Source organism: Phoca vitulina, unplaced genomic scaffold (genome assembly GCF_004348235.1).
Source record: "Phoca vitulina isolate PV1807 unplaced genomic scaffold, GSC_HSeal_1.0 scaffold38, whole genome shotgun sequence".
In the NCBI taxonomy this organism is placed as follows: Eukaryota; Metazoa; Chordata; class Mammalia; order Carnivora; family Phocidae; genus Phoca; species Phoca vitulina.
In genome coordinates this window covers 16771049-16790559 of record NW_022589741.1, presented here as the reverse complement: position 1 = coordinate 16790559, position 19511 = coordinate 16771049, and the positions used below count along the sequence as shown (strand labels likewise).

The 19511-nt window shown below is 46.0% G+C and overlaps 1 protein-coding gene across 1 annotated transcript in view; it reads right to left on the bottom strand.

The window, feature by feature from the left end:
• The window catches only part of TECTA (tectorin alpha), a 67529-nt gene extending 48452 nt beyond the window's left edge, over positions 1–19077 (bottom strand). The window contains exons 1-6 of the mRNA XM_032428027.1: positions 19014–19077; positions 15679–15812; positions 12725–13012; positions 8813–8950; positions 8298–8463; positions 4314–4726 (exon numbers count right to left, since the gene is read on the bottom strand). Coding sequence (XP_032283918.1) covers positions 4314–4726; positions 8298–8463; positions 8813–8950; positions 12725–13012; positions 15679–15812; positions 19014–19077 — 1203 coding nt within the window. The remainder of the gene's footprint in view (positions 1–4313; positions 4727–8297; positions 8464–8812; positions 8951–12724; positions 13013–15678; positions 15813–19013) is intronic.
• Positions 19078–19511: the final 434 nt, after the last annotated feature.

Below are 19511 nucleotides of genomic sequence, written 5' to 3'. Positions count from 1 at the left end.
TTGAGATAAGGAAGCAAGCCATGCTGTTATCCTGGGTGAGAGTGGATGCCACGGAGGTGACAGCCAAGCCCTAAGGTGGAGTGTGCCTGGGTGCTCCTGGGACCTCAAGGGCTGGCATGGCTGGAGCAGAGACAGCAAGGAGAGGGCGGTGGTAGGTTATGCCAGAGAGATAAGAGCAGCCAGAACAGGGAGACCTTTGTCGGCCATTGAAAGGACTTTGGCCTTGACTCTGAGCAAGATGGGGAGCCAAGAGGGTGTCCAGAGCAAAAGACTGACATGATCTGACTTCCATTTTAAAAGAATTCCTCTGGCCTCCGTGTTGGGAATAGACCTTGGAGGGCCCTTTAAGCCATGTTTTAAAACAAAACAAACTCCACAAAAACAAAAACAGAACAACTTGGATTTCTATTCTGCAGACAAGGCCCCCAAAATGTTTTAAGTAAGGGAATGACAGAGTCAGATTTGCATGTCAGAAAGCCCACTCTGACCAGCATGTAAAGATGAGAAGCAGAGAAAACAGACAGGGAGCGGATGCCAAAGTCCAGGGGAATGGAGCATGAGGGCCTAAGCTATATACTGACATTCGAGGGTGGGACGAGCTCATGGAGTCCACTCGGCAGGACATGTGGGTTTTTTGCAGTGGGGAGAAAGAAGTGGGGGAAACAGTTGAGAGTGAGTCCCATGTGTGTGGGTCATGTGAGTAGATGGCTTAGGAAGCCTCCAGCAGAGAGAGCTCACTTTCTTCTTTTTTTACACTTTGCCATGCCTAGCACCCATAGATATCACATCTGTGTCTGGGATGGGATGGTTAGCCCAGCTCAGTCCTCGGTGGGACAGCCTGTAAGTGCACTGAACCCATACTGATTTCAGGCACCCAGGAAGGACAAGGGTCTTCACGGCCTCCATTGTGCTACTCTCTGAGTTTTCTAGGAAGTGAGGCAGTAGCCTGTCCAAACATCACTCCAAAATTTACTGTGGTAGATGCCATGCACAATTGCCTGTCTCTAGAGATTAGTAGGACTAAATGGGGGAGGGGACAAAAAAGTAGGCTTGGGAAATAAGCCACCCTACAGAGAGCTACAAGTAGAAAGAAAAACCTGGGGATTGATTGATCCATCCTTGTCTTCTAGGTAGCAGGTTAGCCCACACAGGCGGGAAAAGCCATACTATGAGGAAGGTCGTCTTGCAAGAGCACTGGGTGACTTTTACGTGCTGTCCATGCTGAGATGGAAATGAAGTCTTCCTCAAGGTTGGTATAATTGTAAGTTCCAAATATGCCTGTTGCCAAGCGCCCTCCTCCACTCTCACTCAAGCTTCTGCTAACAAAGGGCAGTCTTCCGTGTCTCGAAATAGGAGCCATGGGGTGGACCGTCTCTGGATATTCCAACGGTCCCCTCCCCCACCCGGTTTCTCTGCATCGGATCTAGACTGACTTAAGCCCTGGGGTGACCACAGGCACCACCTGGCCCAGTTTTTACCTTCCTTCCTGGTATGTGTTCATTGCACTCCCGTTCACTCCCACACGAAACGTGTCTCAGTTTAAACCACAGATTAGAGTCACTGTGTTTGTCCCCCACAGTGCTCAGAGGAGGTGGTCCTGGGTGATTTCTTATTTCGTTCCTCCAGTCCCACGTCTCAACTCTCGACTAGCCAGCAGGAGATGAACCTCACCTCTTCGCCTCTCTTCTTCTCCCCATATTCAAGTCATTTCCTCTTTGACAGGATGTGGGTAGGGGGGAGATTAGGAGAGAGAAGGAGAATTGTAGAAGCCTAAGCTCTCAGAACTCAAAGGAATTTTGGTGGTGACGGCAATGTGGGAAGCGCCATGTACTGTGTGCCAGGCTTTGTACTAGGTATCACACATGTGGCTGTTCCTTTTCATCCTCGTGACAAACTTAGAAGGACCTTAGCATCTTCCCCTTTTGCAGATGTGAAAATTAAGGTTCAAGGCTTGAAGACTGGTAGGTGACAGGGCCTGAATCTCAGCAGCTGGGTTCCAAAGCTACTGCTCTCTGCTGCCTCGGTCCCAGTGATGGCTAGAGGTAGCCAAGCCCAAATATAGCCCTAGATCCCTGCCTCCTAGACACTATTACCCCATTTTACAGATGAAGAAAATGAAGCTCAAAGCACACTCAGCTGACAGGGGCGGCACAGATGCCAAGCAGATCTGACCCCAGGGTCTGAGTTCTTCATCACTACCTGCTATTAGGCCTCAATGGTCTTTTCACTGCAGCACCCTAAACTACTTGGGTTTATTTTGGGGAGAAATAGGAAAACTGAGCAGTATTAGCTAGAAGGAGATATCTATTATATACGGATTTTAGCTGGCTGGCTGTAGCCCCCATTAGCATATACAATCCTAAACTGCTTGTTTTGTTATTTGAGAACAATCCAAAGAGGGGAAATCCATAGACAGAAACCAGTCCCCAGCATATGGAGAAAGGTGATCCGTACTTTGCAAGAACAGATCTTGCTGGCCATTCCCGGCCAGGCCAAGCATGTCTGCAGAAGTCAGCTGCCTCACAGACATTTCCTTCTTGCTTCCCATCCCTCTCCCTGCCTGTCCCCACTTCACCCTGGGTGGGGGCTCCGCCGGCCACACAGCCACCCTCCCAGCAGAGCAGGTGTATCCAGAGACACTTGGAAGCCATTTGGCAAGAGGAAAAGGAAGCCATTGTTAGTTCTCAGTTGCAGTCACATAACCTTTTCTTTCTGAAACATTTACATTCACATCCACATCTCCCTATCGCTACAGAAAATTGAGGAATCCATGCCCTATGCTTGGACGACAGAGAAGAGCCACACAAAATTAGCAGAGCTGCTGGGCCTGAAAGAGATGACAGTGTCCCTTTCCTTCTGAAAAAAGAGGCTGACTGTGAGTGAAAAAGAATTTTAATCAAAATGGAAAATAGAAATAAAGCATAAAGCTTTCTTCCTCACCTACAGATATTGTACACATCATCCCCAGAATTCAGGCGAGCAGGGGAATGCGGGAGAACGTTTTTCTAGCTTGAAATCCTCTACAAGGATAAGTATCGAGCTCAACAGCATGATAGAAATTTAAAAGGGAGAAACTCCACACTTCTGTACCCAAAGTCTTACCTTGATTTGATATGCAGAGCTGCCTCCAGAGAGACTAACTAAATAACAGGCAAACTGGGATTGCAGCCACAGTAAAAGCTCACTTTTCTAATTATGACCATGATAAGCGGTACAGCCCTACGACGGGCAGAGCTGGGAAAAGTGGAATTGGTTCTTTGGTCCTGCCTTTTGTTGGACATGCTGTGTTAATTAAAACTACAACCCATTTTTAAAAAAAGAAATCCCTGCATTGGCTTCGGTTCTGGTTTGTAATCCCCATAATGACCTCCATGCATGGGGATAAGGACTGCACGGGGTTGAAGCCATCAACCCCGCGTGGTCTCGGTTATTATCGCTGGAATAAATACATGGTTGCAACAAGGTTGGCATGAAGATTATGAAAATTGGGGCCTCCACAAATTGAGTAGTTGCTAGCGGCTTTTTGCTCTCCCTCCTTTATGGATGCCCCTGCTTGAAATCCAGGTGGACAGTGACAGGAATCATTTGCATATGCTAAACAGACCAGCAGAGAGCCACCTTCTTTGCTCTTCTTCCAGGCAAGAGTGGGGATCCCGTGAGAGGGTGTTTGGACAAAGCTTTCACCGAACCTCCCCCGCCCCCGCCTCACTAAAGAGTTCACCAAGCCCACTCGCGGTGCCTGCACGTGCCTTTGGAAACACCGATCAATTTGGAGCTTTCTCTAACAAGGAAGAAGCAGCTCTTGGGCAAACAGGATGGGGGATGGGTGAGGATTGTTAATGACAGGCTGTACTGAGTTATTAGTGTGTACTCTGTGTTTGCACCATCTCCTGGGCATGAACCTGTGGCTACCACTATTGCAAGCCAGGTCCATGAGACACTGAGCTTACCTCTCTTCCCAGTTACTTCTGAGCTTGGACATGTGTGTGTCTATGTGTGAGTGTGTGTGTGTGTGTGTGTGTGTGTGCATGTGTGTCTGTGTATACCCATGTTTATGAGGTAACTAGGAATGTAAATGTACTTTAAATTATAGAGCAGATAGGCATATCAAGGAGAGAGCTTAGGTTGGCTCTTGTACAAATAAAATTTAGCCTCGTTAAAAAGTTTTACAAGATATTTGCAAGGAAAGAAGAGCCATGCATCTCTTCGGTATAAACATCACACAGCAGAACGAGCAGATCTGAGAAAGTCTTCCCCGGGCTGAAGAATCTCCAGCTTCTCCATCTTTCCAGGAGGGATAGAGAGGGTCTCACCTTGACTTTTCCGAAGCTTCCTTTGGGGATGAGAATCTTGTAGCCATTGACCTCCACGGAGAGCTCCTTCACCCAGGAGACAGCTGAGCCCCCGCGGTGTTCGTTCTTGGCCTCCACGCTGAAGAAGGGGAGGCTGGAAGTCTGCAAACACTGTCGGGCCAACAGGTAGGCACAGGAGCCTTGGAAGTGGAAGAGGAAGCCATCAAAAGTGTGGTAGTGTGGCTCCCCGAACACCACGCATGTGCTGGTCTCCACGGGGTTGCAGTAGAAGAATTTGCCTTTGGGTTCGCACACTTCGTAGGGGCTGCAGGAGGCCTCCTGGCAGTAGATCTCATTATTGAAATCCAGGCAGCGACACTTGTTGGTACAGTTCAGGTCATCCCAAAACACCTCCCCTCTCCGAAGGAACTGTCCTGGGGAAGAATGACATTAAAGCCAACAAACTGAGCACTTACCCTCTGTGCCAGGCATGGGGCTGAGGCTTTCCCTGCATCATACCATGTAATCCACACAAGAACCCTCTTTGGCAGGTGTTATCGACCTCGCTTGACAGAAAAGGGAACTGAGGCTTCAGAGCACTCAGCCACTCAGGGGTGAAGCCAGGTCCCAGACTGAGGCCATGGGCATCCAGTCTACCTCGTGGCATCATTATCTCCACGGCTGGTGACCACATGCTCGTTCAAGGAAGGACATGTCGCCTTAGTCCATGGCAAAGGCTACGACCCACAGGGGTCATATCCTTCCCTTCAGGAATAAGAGGAAGGGTATTCCAGAAACAGACCCAGCTTACCCTGGTAACTTAGCAACACAGTTGCTTCATGTGCTAATTTGTTGACTCGTTCACTCACCCATTCACTCAGCAAACATTTGTTGGGGGCCCTGTATGTACCAGAAGAGATCAATAAGCATGAATCAGGAGTCAGCCACACAAGTTTAAGTCCCAGGCTCCCCAGGAGGATTCTGAAAAGGGCTGAACTCTGACTTCAAGGGCTCGTAAATCCTGCAGGCACTGCTTAGGCAGAACCTGCATTATACAAGTTGTCTTCTCTCTCACCCCAGGCCTTGTCCAAATCTAGTACTTCTCTGTCTTTATCCATGGGGCAGAACTTCTCGACAGAATCCAGGTCAGGAGGAGAATGGAATGGGGGTGGGGAGGGGTGTGCTGATTTGAAATTATTTACTACTATGTATTTGGTAGACAATCAGTCTTTAAAACCATTTCCCTAAATAAATGATTTCCCCCCACCGAAAACTTCAAACTTTGCCAGTTGTTAATATCAGCCCTCAATGGAAATAGAAGCGTCTCTAGGCTGGGACCTGTGATCTTGTCCTTGGTTGGGTGTCAGAGCCAAGAGACCTGGAAAGTGGTCATAGCTCTGCAATCAGCTTCCAAGCCTACTGGCTTGCTTCCATCTGCCTCAGGTTTCCAACCTGTAAAATGTGGGCAGTGCTATTTGTTCATCCCTGTCCCATGGGGAACAGCGAGACTCTCACAAGCGGGCACATGTGGAGAGAGGGAGAAGCATTTGTAAATCGATACCTGAAAAGGGACATATCAAAGACACAGCATTAAGAAACGTAAATAATGTCATATGCCAGGAGTTCATGGTAGCTTGAAACTGTAGTTTGGAAAGATGTCTCACATTCTGCTACAAAACTGAATACTTAGTGAAGAGCATGGGCTGCAAGATTAACCCAAGCAGAAGGCATGGCTGCCTCGGGAACAGTCCATTCGGTGTCTGTGTAACAGCAACAATGATGTTTCATACCTGTTGAGAATAGAGCCCAAATATGGGATAATAGATTTATTCACGTTCCCAGCAGGTCATATGCATCAGCCCTGAAGGCAGGCGCTGAAGCTCAGTGCTCTTTGACACTGGTCCAGGCTGCATGCATTTGAACAGCCTCCACTAAGCATGGTTTCCAGCCTCTGTTTTTTCAGGCTTCCAATAAATGAGAGGAAAACGCCTTTGAACAGAGGAGGTTCGGACCAAAAGGTAGACTCACTGAGATAATTTTGTTTGCAAAATGATGATATAATAAACCAGCTCGATGCAAATTTCCCCCAGCTATCACCCAGGCCAAACCCAATTCTCATTAGATTGATATATGTACAGTGGTGCATAAAAATACACAGCAGTCTGTAGAAGGATATTGAATTTGTCCTGTATGTGAAACCCAAACCCATAACTCAGGGGGGGAAAGAATGAAGTCAAGGTGGAGACTTCATCTGTGGCTGGCATCTGACCAGCTCTACAGCTCTGCAAGCCAATGTTTTCCATTATCACGGCATTTCATTCCCAGGACTCGGGCGAGAGGCTGTCACCGGGCACTTAGGTTGCATGACCGTGGCCAGGCAGCTCCGTGAGGCCTGGACACAGGGGCGGAGGTGCTGGGTAGATCCCTAGTCCAGGCCATAAAGGGGAGAGAGATAATGTGGTATTGGTTTGGTATCTCTTGCAGACCTTAAGGGAAGCTGTCTTCCACTTTGTAAGGGAGGAGGGCACCATCTCTGAAAGACGGATGAGCTTTAGAGCTAGGTTCTTTCCCACCCAGCTCCAAAACATTTATTTGCTATTCGGAACATGGAGGACTTCACAGAGTCCACAGAGACAAGGATGCCCAGGCAGGGACATCTGCACAGATGACCTTTCATTAGAGCAAAAGTCCAGAGGTTTGGTAAGCCTGACCGCAATGCAGCGAATGGGGCCAAGAGCGTGGGCATTTCAGGCCCGGGGAATGTGGTTTTTCTTTATATTACACTGACTAAAGCCGAGTCAAAAGAGAAACCTGAGGCCTCCCAGAGCTGCTAAGACACGTGGGTCCCCAGACCATGCTTTCTATCGGAGGGGACAAGAGATCACCTAAAATCTGCATCCCAACCCAAAACTTTCTTAAATATCTGCAAACATTGTCTCCAGGGTCTTCCTCTGTGCTTCCGCAGCCCCCTCCCAATGCACCCATCACAGTATGTCCTATATTGTGTCATCCTTGTTCCCGTGGCTGTCTTCTCTACCAGCCATATTGCGGGAGTCAGAGCGCCTTCATCTCCAACACCTAGTGGAGTGGCCAGCACCTTTTTGGAGCTTTCAAATGTTCTTTGGAAAGAAGCAATGGCTGGCTGGCTAAATGGATAGATGAGTAGACGGTTGGGTAGATGGACAGAGAGCTAGATGGATGATTTCCTACTTCTAGTTGCTGTAGCCTCCACTCCAGAAATACCAACAGAAACACGGTTTCCTGAACACTTTCCGACACGTGAGCAGCAGGAGCCTCTAAGCCAGGATGTTCTTGGGAGAGTCCTGGGCTGTTTTTGCACAGGCAAAGAGGTTTTGATAGTTCAGAGAAGGCCCCAAACTTTGGATGTCAATGTAAAGAAAACTGAGGGAGGCTCTTACTACCTCTTGATCACACAGACCTGACACAGCTTTGATTGTCCCCCAATTCCTGCCTGTTTTGCTGCTACAGAGAGGAGTTGAGGAGAAGCCACCCTAAAGAGGATGACATTCTCTCCCCTTGCTTTCTAATCATACTAGGAAGTGCTGATTTGCTCTCGTGGAGACTTGGCAACGCTCCAAGCTCGCCCACTCCTGCAGATCTACAAAGTGCAGATGGCAGGGCAGGAGTAAAGAGGGGAAGAAAAATGGAAAGGCGAGGGGAGAAGTGGCAACAACAATAACAACAAAAATAATGTTAAACAGGAGGGCTCCCTTCTGTCCCTCTGGCTGAGCAATCACTCGAGAGCCATGTCCACGTTGGAGTTATTTCGGAGACTACAGAAACCACCGTGGAGCAAATGCAGGGTTTCAGCTCCTGATGTGATGAATGTGCATGCTAAAATTACCTTGATCTCCATCACCCAGCTGAGAGATGTCAAAAGAGGAAGGCATCGGGAATGAGCCCGCCCCCGTGGCTTAAAAGCCTGCCTGTCAATCTACACTAAGCAAACCCCACTTTGCCATGGAGAAGAGGAAAATCCTTTACCTCTGGAGGTGCAGCCATTGGCTGGGTCAATTTCCTTCCCATCAACTTTAAATGCCCAGCGGCCTGGAACGTTGACGTTCGTGGTCTCTTGGATATTCACGATATCAGGGGTTCTTGACCCTGGGAGGCTGAAGAAATTGGTGAGGTTTCCACCATTAAATCCTGCCTAGAGCACAAAAGGAAGACGAGACCTGAACACAAACACCACCCTTGTTGGTTAACTGGCCCCAGCACCTTATTTGCAGCATCCGGCACACTGAAATCAGGAGACCCCTTCTCCTGGAGTCCCCGGGGCCACCATTCCAGGTAAGAAAGGCTTGCCTCATTCATGCCACACCCCGAGGAAGATATCAAAGATGGGCAAGATTAGCCTCTTGCTCCACCTGCAAAATCAGACACATTTCTCTAGTTAAGAGCTAGAGAAGCTTGGGAGGATTCCCTCCAGGAGGCTGAGCAACATAAGCAGAGAGCAGTGCTTCGGAAACATGATGGAGATGAAATGGAGAGCCACCTACCTGTGCCATCACTCCCCCAAGGCCGGTCAGGGGGTCGCCGCCACTCGCCGTCCCAGTGGTCCAGTTGATTTCATAATAATTGAAGAGCGTGAATGTATAGGATCCATCGGACACCAGGACAGCCTGGAAGGTGTTCACCTACAGGATGGTTGAGAATGGACGGTCTCATGACTTCCCTCCCTAGAAGGTCCTCTCCCCAGCCCCCTCTCCCCTGCACCCTCCCTACCCCCAAGCAGCTCAGAGCTTCTCCAATGCCAGCCCTCATACTCTGCCTCCCCTCTGAATTTGTTCTCGCCCCCACTGGGGAAAGCAAGACATGTGGGAGCATGCACCTGAAAGAGAAATTGGCTGAGAAGAACCCAGAGGCTGACTCAGCGCCTCTCTTAACAGTCTGATTGGAACCAGACAGGAAAGTCAGAGGCCCGGCTCAGCTTGTGATAATGCATGAGCACCTATAGATGGCAGCATGAGAATAAACTATAGGAAGTGGTCCAGGCCGGGGAAGGGCTGCGCAAGCACCTGTTCCCAGAGCAGGGTGGGTGGGGCGTAGGGAGATGGGGAGGAGAGCCACCAAATGCTCCTCAGTGTGACTAAGGCCAAGGTCTGCAATGTGTGTTCCCTCGCTTCCTAGAAGACGCCACAAATCCTGGTGAGAGGTCTTCCGTTTTTAAAGTGGAAGTTGGAAAATGATTTTTAAAAAGCACTTTGTGGGAAAAAATTGGTCTTCTAATTGAGCATTTATGTATCACTTTGTATCTGCCAAAATCTCAACACCCGTCTGTACCTCAGATCAAGGATAAGGTGGGCAGTTTTCCCATCCGAGAGCTTAAAAACTGAGGGCTAAGGGAAATGAATTGCTGGAAATTACACAAGGACCCAGCAACAGAAAATGGGATTCGAGCTGGAGCCCCCAGTCTGTCTCTTCGTGTGTTGTCATTACGCGCTGTCTTCATTTTAACCTTCTTGGGATAGAAACGTTTTACAAATCCAAACAAGCCTTGCACAGTTGCCAGAAACAAGCTATAGCAAACTCTGTCCTTTACTATTTCCCTTTGTTAACCCCTACCCCTTGACACAGGTTTTCAGGCAACGTAAACAAAAGTAGAGTTAAAGGAGAGGCTGCTTTGACCTTTTCCATTCAAGCCTTGTACTTTTCCCAGCTGCCTGATACCACGCTGGTTAACATCCAGTCAGACACAGAGGAAGACCCAAATCCTTATCCTGTGTAATCAGACTGGGGTAGAGGATCTTGGAAGCCCCAGATCTCCCATCCTAGACAGTCCCAGGGAGGGAGACGAGGTGCAAGGGAAGAAAAGCCTTTTTTATAAATGAGAGCTCTTTCCTCAGGCTTTGTTCTGGCCACAGCCGATGGCGTTTATGATAGAGTCCTGGAGGTATATGCTTCCATTCTTGGGCCCAGCTCAACAAAAGAGTTAAGTGGGGCTCAGAGATGCACGAACAGTCAGCTCAAGATTGCTCTAAGATCACCGCAGGGTCAGGTTCTGGAGTCAGGCATCAAGTCAAGGTCACACAAGGTCTAAAGTGCAACCCTCCTCCAGACCAGGATTCTCCTTCAGGAAGTAAATCCCTTCTCCTAAAATAAAATTGGAAAGATCTCTGGACCAAGCGGATCTTGAGAACAACCCAGAAGTCACCTCAAAACCAACCAACTACCCTAAGAATACTACAAGGGATGGCTCACCTGCATGCACGTTCTGGCTTGCTCTCACATAACCTACACATATGTATCTCTTCAACATTTGCTCTAAGACTCCTCCAGATCCATTTTTGGACAGAAGGGAGGGGGGTGGGGGGATGGGGTAACCGGGTGATGGGTACTAAGGAGGGCACGTGTGGTGATGAGCACTGGATGTTATACGCAACTAATGAATCGCTGAACACTACATCAAAAGCTAATGATGTACTATATGTTGGCCAATTGAACATAATAAAAAATAAATTAATTAATTAAAAAAAAAGAAACTATGTTTTCAATTTTTGAAAAGCCCCTTTATACTTTAGAGGACTTTCAGTGATGCCTGGAGGAGCCAGGTCAGGAATTGGGAGTTAGAAGATGTTAGTTTGAACCTTGCTTGGCCTCCTGTGAGGTTCAAATCTCTTTGCTTGTCCCTTGGGCGAATCACTTAACTTCTTAGGCCTATTCCCTCACCTTTCAGGCAGAGAGAGTTCCGTTTACTACACAACATATTGTGGGATGATACACATAAATAGCTTATCACTGTAAGTCCTCAATAAATATTAGTTTTCCTTCCTTAAAGTAAACGTGTCCCCTTCCCTCTCTCTCGTTATTGGGCTTCCAAGGCACCCTCCGCCTCTAAGACACTTCTCATGCCAAGTGCTTAGTTGGCCTGATGATGTGTGTTCCTACAGAGGAGGGGAGTTCTGGGGTGATGGGAGATGGGAGACGAGTCAATTTCAAAGATCAGGATGGATGGACACGTACCATCTTTTCTCCAAGGAGCCCAAAGCACTTAGATGCTACCTCATTCATCCTCATTGAAAGAGTTCTTACCTAGCCCAGAAATTTACTCCAAAGTATAAAGCAGAAAGTATCTAAATTATCTTGCCATTTTTATGGCCAACGGAAGTTTTTTTGAAAAAATGGTGGTCAGCATTTGATGGGCACTTCTTCTCTTTTTTTTCCGCCTACTGACACTAGAATTTATCGATCACTGGCATCCTGCATTTTAACGTTGTAAGGTATGAGGTTTAAAAGACATAAAACATCACCCGAGGAGTCGTTAGCAATCCATAACATGACAGAGGGAAATGTATGCTTCTTGAGAGGTTATTTCCAGCCAATGCATCCACTGTTTAAACTTGTGTCTTTCTGTTCTCCAGAACCTCTTAGCGATAAAGTGCACCTTCATGCTCTGGTCAGAAGGTGCTAAAACACATCGTGCTCACCGAGGGGCAGCCAGGGATGGCTGGCCCTGCACTTGTCCACCTCTGTCTCTATCTCAGGAGTTTCAATTCCATCCCTAAACAAATGACTCATTGCCAAGGAAATTGGAAAACAGATGGAATTGGAAATAATGCTAAGAAAGCAGAGGGCAGATTTTTGAGTGTCTTTGCTTACTGGAAATTATACAGTTGGAGACGTGTCTACGACTTCAAATATCTCCACTGCCAAAGGCACCCAAATGAACCACAGGCTTTCATGAAAACCATGTTCTGTCCGTTTATGTAGAAAGTTGATTATCTCTATGATAATGCCAGTGATAATCTTTCTTATTTGACTTTTATTTGACTGCTCATTTGGGATTTCAGAGCAGATGTTGAAACTTTATTCATGAAACGCTTTAACTGCCCACTTCAATTAGCATCAAATATGAATAATTCCAGACCTGGTCACAATAAAAAAAAAAAAAGGTCATAACATAATAAAATGAGCCAGGTCATTTGTACCCAAATCCAGCCCTCTATTTCCTTCTTCCTACCAGGCTTTGTGAAAAAAGGGGAAAAAAAAGCGGGGGAGGGAGAAGGAAATTAACCGATGGAGAGAAGCATTTGTGCCTCTGGCAAGAATAAAGGACCTTTGGGTTCCTGATGCGTCCCTGATCATGTGGCCTGGATGAGGTCGCAGGGCCTCAATCACTCTCCTGCAAAATAGGAATGCTACCTCCTGCAAGAAAATTGTGGAGGGGCTCTTTGTAGACATTCATAATGATGAGTGATTGGGATGACATGTCTGAGATATCACAGCTGACTGGCCTGGTTAGGTATGATAGCTCCCTCTGTTTCCTGGAAAGTGGATGGCAAGACTCATTAGTTTAACTCAAGAAACTGACATTCCTCCGCTCTCACAATTAGACTGCGTCACAGTAGTGAGGATGGACAAGAATTAGATGTCAGGATATGAAGCAGAAAACAGAAAATGTGAATTATTACAGGTGTGGTGCTGCTCCCTCCATAAAACGTAACTTCCTCCCATGTCACAATGAAAACCCAAGTGGCAGAGAAGGTTGCCATGTCTTTGAAGTACTTCCGGATGTCCTTGGTGGCTCTTTTCAAGATGACAGGGTCCATGGTCTCTCTGTAATAGATCTCGCCTCGAATTCCATTGTGAACATCGGCCCAAAAGGGAGCAATGAAGGCCCTCCCATCCGTCAGGGGAAAGGATTCTGGCGTGAACTGGCTCACTAGCACATTGAAGGAAACTACTCCATTGTTATTGACCTGTGAAAATAAGACAGGTTTGGCACAGTGCATCTGAAAATGTGACAACTTCAGAGTCACAAACCAAGACAGACGTTCGCCTAATCATATGAATGAAAACAACTTTTAGGTGACCGAATTAGAACCCCCAAGCACCAGCTTCCATCGCTCAACTAGGAGGTTCATTTACTTCCAGACAACTCATTGGTTTTCTTTCACTTTCAATTTGTGGTCAGTTTCATTTCTTATTAATAATCAGTCTCATTTTCATGTTCTTTATCCTATCTCTATTTACACTTATCAAATGTGTGTGTGTGTGTGTCTCTGTGTGTGTGTGTGTGTGTGTGTTGGGCCAGGCAGGAGGTAATGTGGACCATAAAAAAGATCCAGCATCACAGATGCAAGACAGATAGAAAAACAGAAAAAACCCATGGAAGCAAAAAGTTTAATTAAAAAATTGTCGAGCTGTATATTAGACCTTGATTCCTAGTATATGACAAAAGAAGAGTGTCAGTAAAAGATAAATCAAACACTCCATTATCGAACTCAGATCTCAGGATCAACCATATCCTGCTCTGGATGAGGCATTTAAAGGACTTCTATTGATTTGATTGACTTCACAACCACCCTGTACCCAGAGCAAGGACGAGGTTACAACCTACAGATGCCCAATTCCATTAAAGCTCTTGCAGTGTGATTCCTTCTTTGTATAATCTCTGCATAAAAATGGAGACATGAAATCTTTACATTGTATGTATAAATGACTATCCTATGGTGATTTCTTCATGATTTGCAAAAGACTTAGTAAGCTTATTAAATGACTAAACCTGCTGCAAATCACAGCCAATATGTATACTCCATTGACGCAGACCTGTACACAATTCAGCCTCTGCCTGTGTCTGCAGCTCCACGAGATTGATTTAACCCTGTGGCTTGTATGGCTTCAACAGCAGAAATGTCTGGGATGGGGACACTTGCAATTCCTGCATACAGAAAACCTGGAGATCACTTTCCTATACATTTCAGTTGTTTGGTATGTTCCTATTAATTAGTGATGTAATGGACATTAACAGTGACCCAGATCCCAGAGGGAAGCTATCAGCACCTGGGCCAAAGGCCCATCAACCTGTTTTGGAAGCAAGGGTATGGGGTTTGGAAAGGAAGCTGGAGACCCAGCTGCGAGGATGTTAAGAATCTATCGTCTGCAAGAGATAGCGAACAACCCAGAGGCTTGAAAAAGATTGCACTACTCAAAGAACTGGAAACCCTGGGAACAATTTGCCCTTAAATAAGTCTGCTCCAAATTAAGGACCCTCCTTTTGCAAGGGCAATAATTGTTCAGACTCCATAGTACGACAGAGGAGAGAGAGGAGCTCAATGAAATACATATCTTCTAGAGCGCTGGGAGACTAAGGCTTCCAGAATGGAGGTCCTGTCCACCTCCCTCATCTCCAAAGTCAGCTCCACACATTCTGAAACTTACCATCAGCTATTATAGGACAAGAAGGCTCTGCTGTAAGTGGAACCCAAAAGGCATTTTGGGATGCCAGAGCAATGTGTTTGCTAGGGAGGAGCAGCTATCTTTAAAACACAGACTAGCAGAGGGAGTTGGTATTGACTCTGGTGTATTTTGCTTATATTCCGTAGTTAAGGTCGGGGTTCTCAAACTTTTGTGGGCATCAGAATCACCTGGAGGGCTCATGAAAACCCAGATGACTGGGCTCCCTTCCCAGTTTCTGATTCAGCAGGTTGCAGGTAGGCCCCGAGAAGCGGCATTTCTAACAGGCACCGAGGCGGTGTGGTTCAAGGATCACTGGTTAGGTAATGGACAAGGGAATTATTTTCTGATGGGAGTCAGTCCTGAGCTATACAACAAAGTTTGGGGAATATAGAGGTCCCAGATGCAGCGATGGCCAGAGACAGAGGCGTGGGAATTTCAGCTCTTCCTTCAAGGCAAGACGCAGAATAGAATAGGGTGTGACAGAATGGACGTAGGGCTCGCCCCATGCTTTAAAGCCCAAGATAAAGACAGGTTCAGTTGCTCTGAACCTTCTCAATGTGCAACAGTCTCACGAGCAACAAACTCAAGGATCCGAAGAAAAATAGCCTGAGAACACAGGTGCCCAGGAGGGCTCTGACAGCAAACGGTACCATTTCTTCTTGTAGGTTTGACGATGGGACCCCGTGGCATATCTCAGACCCAACAAGGACGGCCCATTCTGCGAACAATTTATATATAATAGTTGATTACCCCTCTCCTATGCTCTGGCTCTGTTCCAAATTGGTAGGAAGCCTAAGAACAACAGATGCCTAAACTTTTCACACCCCCAGAAGGGAAAGAAAAATGATATTGCTCCTATTGTGGTTCAGTGTATCTTTTTATCTTGTCGAGTAGCAGAAATAATGTTCATGGCATTGGGGCCTCTGCTTCACTTCTGTGTTTAATCACCCACAAAATCAATTTATTGCCCTGTATACTCCTCTACTATGAACATTAGCCATTAAATATACCTTTGACTTTCTTAATCATAAAACCTATCAGCTCATGAAATCTCAGAACTTGTCGTTCTGGCTGCCAATAAATCTTCCATTCCCGGAGTCCTGGATGAAGGTATTTAAAATGTTTTCCTTAATGACAAACAAAGGGGAGAGCCAGAGAGCCACAGCTGGCCTGCCCCTCCACTTACATAGACGGTGCGGTAAGGAACGCCAAAGAAGAAAATGGGGGTGGCCAACTTAATCTCAGATGAGCTTCCGTCGTCTACTTTAGGGGTTTTGGTGTCATTTTGCCAGAATGGATACATGAGCTCCCCGGGCTGAGCTGTCGAGAGAGATGGTGGTTAGATAGATGGCAGAGCCGTCTTCTGCTTGGCAAGCTACTTCCCTCCCACCCGCTAAAGCCAGCTTCTTTCAGTAAGTCTTACAAACAAAATGCAGTTCAGACTGCCTTTTCATTTATCCTAACCCTAAGCTGTACACAATGCATTATCTTCTGCCTCTGGAAAGGGGAGAATGGGAGCGATGCCATTTCTCCTTAGGAGAAATCACTTCAGGCTTCATTGCTATGCTTCCATACATTCTGGAGAGAGCAATGGTTAAAACTGGCTGGAAGGTTGTGGAAATCACCCCAGCCTGGAGCTCTCAGAACCCTGAGAGCCGGCCTCTCGGTCTGGCATGGTGTAGGACAGCTTCATCTCCCACCACAAGGCAGGTTGAGAGAAGGTGGCCCTGTGGCTATGAACCTCCCTGCTGGTTCCAGCATTCTACTATCGTGTCTTTTCCTGAAAGGAGTCCCCTCCCTCCTGCTACACAGTAGGGGAAGATACCAGATCCCAGAAGGAAATAAACAGCAGTTGGAACCAGGACAGAAGTGGGAGGAGAGGGTTTGTAGTAACTGGCCTGTGAATGACCTCCATTGAGCCCTGGCCCTGAGAGAGGGCTCTCTGCCCAGCTCCTGTTTACAAAAGACAGACATGGGAGCCTCTGGGACAAGGGAGGCTGGGCCCCAAGAACCCTTGGGAGAGGATGCATGGGGCTCTTACTCATTACCCTGGTGAAGGGTGAGAGTCATTGCACAAACACACACAGCTCCCCTCCGGTAAACCACACCACCACCCTTCCTGGCAACCTGGCTTATTCCTCAGAAGTTTCTCGTCCCAAGGCTTGCAAAGGGGGCCCAGTTCAGTGAGAGAAATTCAACAATTTTCCCAGGGTCTACGTTACTCATGATCAGGTCCAATGGCATCTAGGACATAACCGACATTTGGGGTGCATCTTTTCTCTGCCGCCATCCCTTCTTCTCTTGAATGAAAATAGAACAATAGAACATCATCTTTTCTTCCTTTTTCTTTAAATTGTTAGTTTTCAGGGACAGTGGCAAATCCACTAGGGGCTTCTGGCCATAGTACTCGAGGTATCTCCTCACTGTAATCCAGATGCTAACACCCCCTTCTCGGGTCAGGGCCTTTCCTTGGAAAGTCCCCGCTCTGTGCCGATGGAGCTGAGAGGCTGGCGAGCACCTGGCCGAGGACCATCCTGCTCCTTTGGGAGTTTTTATCGAGGATACAACAGCTCATGGAAGGGAGAATGCAGAGTGGTCAGAAGGCAGGACAGCAGTGCCTGGCCAAGGGCCAGCTTCTCTCCTTCTGGAGCAGGGAACCAGAGAGATCTGCCTGGTCGGAGAGCTAATCTGTTTCCAGTGGCTATCATCAGAGGAAAGTGGGGAAACTAGTCCAGTTCATTAGTGCATAAGCATTGATCCCCAAGCCCCGGAAGTTTCTGGGAAGCCAACCAAATCTGAATCGTAAGGAATGCTGTAGCTAGTGTAATTAGAGGGGCCCTGAGTCGACGTTCTTTATTTAATGCCACAATCAGTAGGCCAAAAGGGCTCTTTAAAATTCGTATTTACACAGAAGTAACAAATTCCAAATTCCTAGAAGGTAGGATTTTTTTTAAATCTCTTTATAATCCCTATCATATAGCATTATACACAGGTACTTATTATATGTGAAGGGCGATGTACTTTCTCAAATTAATAATAACAAATCAAATCATGTCATGGATTTATCCTCCATGGGGAACATTTCAGGAGTCATGCCCAAGCATGAATAAGAGCTGGAATTCACACTGAATTGTAATCGTTTTAATGAAAAGATTAATTCATGTTTTGGGAAGTGTTGGCCCATCTGCCTAGGAGCAGGAAAATCCATACCTCTCATGGAGGAGAGAAGAAAGTATGGTCCATGGAGGTTATCCCTAACTTCTTTCTCTGCTCCAAAAGTAAGGCAAATATGCAAGATTCTTCTCTTCATGAGTGATCCTAACTAGTTCATGATTTTAAACAGGAATGAATGGACTGCTCAAATTTTTCTATTTTAAGAAGAATACAAATAGTAAAGATACCCAATATCATAAATACTTGATCAATATGTGTTGAATGAGAAAGGTGCTTTATAAAGGGAAGGAGGTTGAAACTACAGTAGTTTCTACCTTCAAAGCCACTACTATTATAAAAATAGAACTTGTAAACAGCATGGCCTATCATTAGCATCAGAGTTAATAAAAGAAAGACTATCCCTACCCATGCTGGCTTTAGGCTGAGAATTTCACAATAAACTTAACTATGTTCCCAGGATTTTTTTTCCCACTGAATAAAACACAATTTTCTTAGAGCAGGAGTAGGAGGCTAGGGTCCGTGGGACTCTCATTGTTGTTATGCAGTTTCACATTGTCGTTTATATAATATTACTGTTTAAATTTATCCAACCCTGGAAAAATATTAGGGCCACGCATGTCTTACAGATCTGTATACTTAGACTTGTAATCACATGCCAGCTAACCTCAACAAACAAAACAAAGAAAGGTGCCTTAGAATTTTAGTCATAAATGTTTCAAATCTATATAGACCTTCCCATCTTTCTTGTCTAAAATACAAAAATCGTAGAAAGAAACGTTTGTGATCTCTCGCCTACCCCGGGGCAAAGTTACACAGAGAAGAAGGAATCACGGAGGGGAAGAATTTTCTTGTTTCACTTCCCAAAAGTTTTAGATTTTTGCCATTGTAAAAGGCCACTGATTCACAAGTTAAAGACATTAATGCCATCGGGACTTCTTGATTTGAGCTAAAACAAATGTATTTTTAGAATACGCTTTAAAACTTATGCCACAGTTAAATGTCCTAATTGGGATCAATCATCAGGTATGGGATGCACACATTACCTACACCATATACTTTTAATGAACACTATTCACATTATTTTTGAAGACCTCTTCCATTAACATGGGGCAACCTGGCATATATAAATTTTGTTTGAAGTTAAATAAGAAAAAGTAAGAATATAAGTGAACATCATTCAAAGTTAATGTATTTTGCCCTTGACAACAGAATTTGATTTACATTTTTCTTGTTGTATCTGCAGACACAGGTACAGCTGCCTTGACGGTTACAGTTCCAACCAAAGTAGCTCCTTATAAATTCAAGAACATGCTTATCAAGAGCTTTATGGAATTCTGTAGTACTCACCTTGGTGCCGTACGAGTGCGAAGATGAAAGAGACCCAAATTCTAAGTAATGATGAATAATTCATCCTGGAATTTGAAAAAGAAAAAGAAAAAAAAAAATCCCCAGCTTGCCAGAGTAAATAGAACACCAGGTGTGTTTGGTGGCAAATCCCAAGACACATCACAACCATCATAGAATAAATTCACATAACAACATCAACACTTCTGCGTCAGGTTGAAATTCCCCAAATGCTGGCAGGTCCTCCTAAGTTCAATGCTTCATGAACAAATTAGACTCCCCCCTAGGAGAAGCCAGTTTGGAAGTATAACAAGATCCTCCAAAATTGTCAGGAAATTATATGGAATCAATGAGGGTGGCAAAGAGTAAAGGAAACCCATCCATCCTGCAGCTACCAAGCACAAGAAATAGAACCAAACTCTAAAGATGCAGGTCCTGTGTTGTGTCTCTAGAACAAACATCCATCCTCTCTAAGACCTGGCTCTCCTAATTTTTAAAACA